Source organism: Dipodomys ordii, unplaced genomic scaffold (assembly GCF_000151885.1).
Source record: "Dipodomys ordii isolate 6190 unplaced genomic scaffold, Dord_2.0 Scaffold138, whole genome shotgun sequence".
Taxonomy (NCBI): domain Eukaryota; kingdom Metazoa; phylum Chordata; class Mammalia; order Rodentia; family Heteromyidae; genus Dipodomys; species Dipodomys ordii.
The window spans coordinates 1,024,500-1,025,969 of NW_012267354.1; the positions used below are offsets into that span (position 1 = coordinate 1,024,500).

At 61.8% G+C, this 1,470-nt stretch overlaps 1 protein-coding gene across 1 annotated transcript in view; it reads left to right on the forward strand.

The window, feature by feature from the left end:
* Positions 1-1,468, forward strand: part of LOC105996874 (patr class I histocompatibility antigen, A-2 alpha chain-like) — a gene marked incomplete at its 3' end in the record, with an annotated part of 7,809 nt that extends 6,341 nt beyond the window's left edge. Inside the window, exons 3-5 of the mRNA XM_013031114.1 lie at positions 4-44; positions 258-533; positions 1,209-1,468. Coding sequence (XP_012886568.1) covers positions 4-44; positions 258-533; positions 1,209-1,468 — 577 coding nt within the window. The remainder of the gene's footprint in view (positions 1-3; positions 45-257; positions 534-1,208) is intronic.
* Between the last annotated feature and the right edge of the window lie 2 nt (positions 1,469-1,470).

The following is a 1,470-nucleotide window of genomic DNA, read 5'->3' on the forward strand; positions in this document are numbered from 1 at the left end:
GAGCCTACAGAATCTGCTCGGCTACTACAACCAGAGCGCGGACGGTGAGCGACGCCGCCGGGTCGGAGGTCACGACCCCTCCCCGCCTCCCGCTGAGCAGCCCGAGCCCCCGGGGTCTCAGGACTGAGGTTCAGCCCAGGCTGCGGGCGCTGCGGGGGGACCGGCACCCCGGGAAAGAGCCGCGGGGTGGGGCCGGTGTCCTCTCCGTGTAGGCCAAAGTCCCCGCGGGGCGCGGGCTGACCGTGGGGACGGGGCAGCTTCTCACATCATCCAGAGCATGTATGGCTGCGACGTGAGCGCAGACGGACGTCTCCTCCGCGGGTACCGTCAGGACGCCTACGATGGCCAGGACTACATCGCCCTGAACGAGGACTTGAGCTCCTGGACCGCGGCGGACATGGCGGCTCAGATCACCAGGCGAAAGTGGGAGGAGGCCGGTGTGGCAGAGCGCCACAGGGCCTACCTGGAGCACACGTGCGTGGAGTGGCTGCGCAGATACCTGGAACACGGCAAGGAGACGCTGCAGCGCACAGGTACCAGGGCCCGGGACTCCTCCATCTCCTGTGGAAGTCCCCCTCCACTCCCACAGCCAGAGAGGAAAAGGGACCCAGCCCACCACACCCCTTCCCCTGCCCACCACACCCCTTCCCCTGCCCACCACACCCCTTCCCCTGCCCACCACACCCCTTCCCCTGCCCAGAGCACCATGAGCCCCTGCCTTTCACATGCTGTGTCACACAGTGGCTCTGGAATCCACCTTGACCTCACGACAGTGAAACACACACACACTATCCACCTCCCCCTCTTCACCCCCCCCACTCGACACATGGAGATGAAGACTGCCCAGAAACAAGTGTGCAGCTGGCCCCTTCCACTCAGGCAGCACCAGGAGGCTCTCAACATTTGTCCTCAACTAGGACCTATTATGGCTAGAAGTCTCTTCCAGTGCTTTGGAGAAAGTGTCTCTTATCTTCACCCAGGATAGAGCACAGTGACCCCTGAGAGATCAGGTGCTTCTGGCCATGGTGATCTCAGCTGAGTGTAGGACCCTACCAGGTTTAGAGTTGATTCCAGAAGCCTAGTTCCACCCTGGATCATCCATCCCTGCCCCCACTTGCTGTGCTGTGTATCCTCAACATGGTCAACTGACCTGCACGGTGGTCCATGGGAGGCAAGGAGATGCATCTGAATTTCTGGGTTCTTCTCAGATCCCCCAAAGGCACACATCACCCTCCACCCCACCTCTGAACATAAGATGACCCTGAGGTGCTGGGCGCTGGGCTTCTACCCTGCGGAGATCACCCTGACCTGGCTGCGGGATGGAGAGGAACAGACCCAGGAAATGGAGCTGGTGGAGACCAGGCCTGCAGGAGATGGAAGCTTCCAGAAGTGGGCAGCTGTGGTGGTGCCTTCTGGGGAGGAACAGAGATACACATGCCATGTGCAGCATGAGGGGCTGCCTGAGCCCCT